At 43.9% G+C, this 1,708-nt stretch overlaps 1 protein-coding gene across 1 annotated transcript in view; it reads right to left on the bottom strand.

The window, feature by feature from the left end:
* Positions 1 to 1,577, bottom strand: part of LOC106456536 (activating signal cointegrator 1 complex subunit 3-like) — a 40,462-nt gene extending 38,885 nt beyond the window's left edge. Inside the window, exons 1-3 of the mRNA XM_013915920.1 lie at positions 1,493 to 1,577; positions 1,101 to 1,159; positions 733 to 928 (exon numbers count right to left, since the gene is read on the bottom strand). Coding sequence (XP_013771374.1) covers positions 733 to 822 — 90 coding nt within the window. The 5' untranslated portion in view covers positions 823 to 928; positions 1,101 to 1,159; positions 1,493 to 1,577. The remainder of the gene's footprint in view (positions 1 to 732; positions 929 to 1,100; positions 1,160 to 1,492) is intronic.
* Positions 1,578 to 1,708: the final 131 nt, after the last annotated feature.

Here is a 1,708-nt window from a genome sequence, read left to right as displayed (position 1 = left end):
CGATAAGATTTATCAAAACGTTTTCAGACTTTCTGACTCGAAGGCTTTAAGATGAAAATGTATCCTACCCCTTCTAATAATACTCTAACACAGCGGTCTCCAACCTTTTTCGACCGGTTTATGCCCGACAATATTTTCGCGGACCGGCCTTTAAGGTGTCGCGGATAAATACAACAAAATAAAACTAGTACCGGTACCGAAAAAAAGGTTTATTCATAACACACGTGAAAAGACCCAGGAAAACCGAGTAAACGATAAAACGATAACAAAATAACGCTGAAAACCAATAAAAACCCTGAAAACTATACATTTCACACCTGAGCCTCAACTCTCACGGCCCGGTACCAAACGACTCACGGACCGGTACCGGTCCGAGGCCCAGGGGTTGGGGACCGCTGGTCTAACAGATACGATGAAGTAATCACTAAAGATACCTCAGAAAAATCAACCAGAAATAAAGAGTAGCACTCATAGTAAGTAGTACACATCGATACATCTGTGAGCTGGTTATGAATAATTTATCTTTAATGATTAAAATGTTATTTGTGAAGAAATTCATTAAGTAATTGCTCGTCAAGAATACAGTAATAATGGCCCCAACAGAGCTCTGACTCTTTTTATAGAGCAACATGAAGACAGTCTGTTAGTATACCAGCTGCTTTGTCCAGGAAACCTCACTTATACACAAAAGTTATTATCAACACAATTCATTTATAAACGGTTTAGTCTCACCTTTAGATCATAGAGCTGTTCGCTGAAGTCCTCCTTCTTGCTGACACTGGAGAAGGACCGAAGTGCTCCTGTGAGTCGAGGAGGAGACATTGTGTCTGTTTCCCTCCCCACACACCTGGTGTCCTGGATCTAGGTTCTTCTGGCTCTATGGTTCTCCTGGATCTAGGTTCTTCTGGCTCTATGGTTCTCCTGGAACCTGCTGACATACAAACACAACAGTAAGATGAACCTTCAGTGTTTCTACTCCACAGCAACTCCACATACAAAGCAGCCAAAGGGCTTTGGACCTATGCGTCGCGACACAACAGCCACTGATGTTGTGAAGCAAACACGCCGTCCGTGTACAGTGGTCATGGTAGTCACGGTACCTGTGAACAGGCTGGCTGCGTTCGTGGGAGAGTGAATGAGACACGTGGGACGAAATGATCTGGAAAATAAAAACTTCTTGGTGAACTGACTGGTTTGGTTTATCTACAGATGCATGTTGTCTCCGGGAACTTGAAAGGTCCCGGATTACAGGAAGTCAGGTGGCTAACACAAACATCTCCAACAGAAGAATAATGCACGCGCCTTAGCTGACTTTTATAAGTTCTCGCGCGACTATTACACACAAAGCTAACGCTAAGTATGCGCGTTACTAGCTGGCTGTCATGCTGCCTGCTACATCTCTTTAAAACTCACTTTTAACACTGTCGTCACTATTAATGCAACAGGAACTGCGACAGATGAGTCTATAAACCATTCACAGCGTGAAACTTACGCTTCAACTGCTTCCTAAAGCGCCACGTACAAGTCCAACAGTCAGTGTGTGAGTACGCTACCGGCAGATGTCAACACAAGGTGCATGTAAACTAGGGATTATGGGTATTGTAGTTTAGACGTCAAGCGGCTGTATAGAGGGCATGGATAAAATGACTACATTACCCGCGTAAGCAGAGAAGGTGCGCTTATAGCGAACACCAGCTCACACCGAATT

Source organism: Pundamilia nyererei, unplaced genomic scaffold (assembly GCF_000239375.1).
Source record: "Pundamilia nyererei isolate P.nyererei 1_Seehausen unplaced genomic scaffold, PunNye1.0 scaffold00397, whole genome shotgun sequence".
Classification (NCBI taxonomy): Eukaryota; Metazoa; Chordata; class Actinopteri; order Cichliformes; family Cichlidae; genus Pundamilia; species Pundamilia nyererei.
The sequence above is the reverse complement of the archived record's forward strand: the minus strand, read 5'-3'. Positions and strand labels throughout refer to the sequence as shown.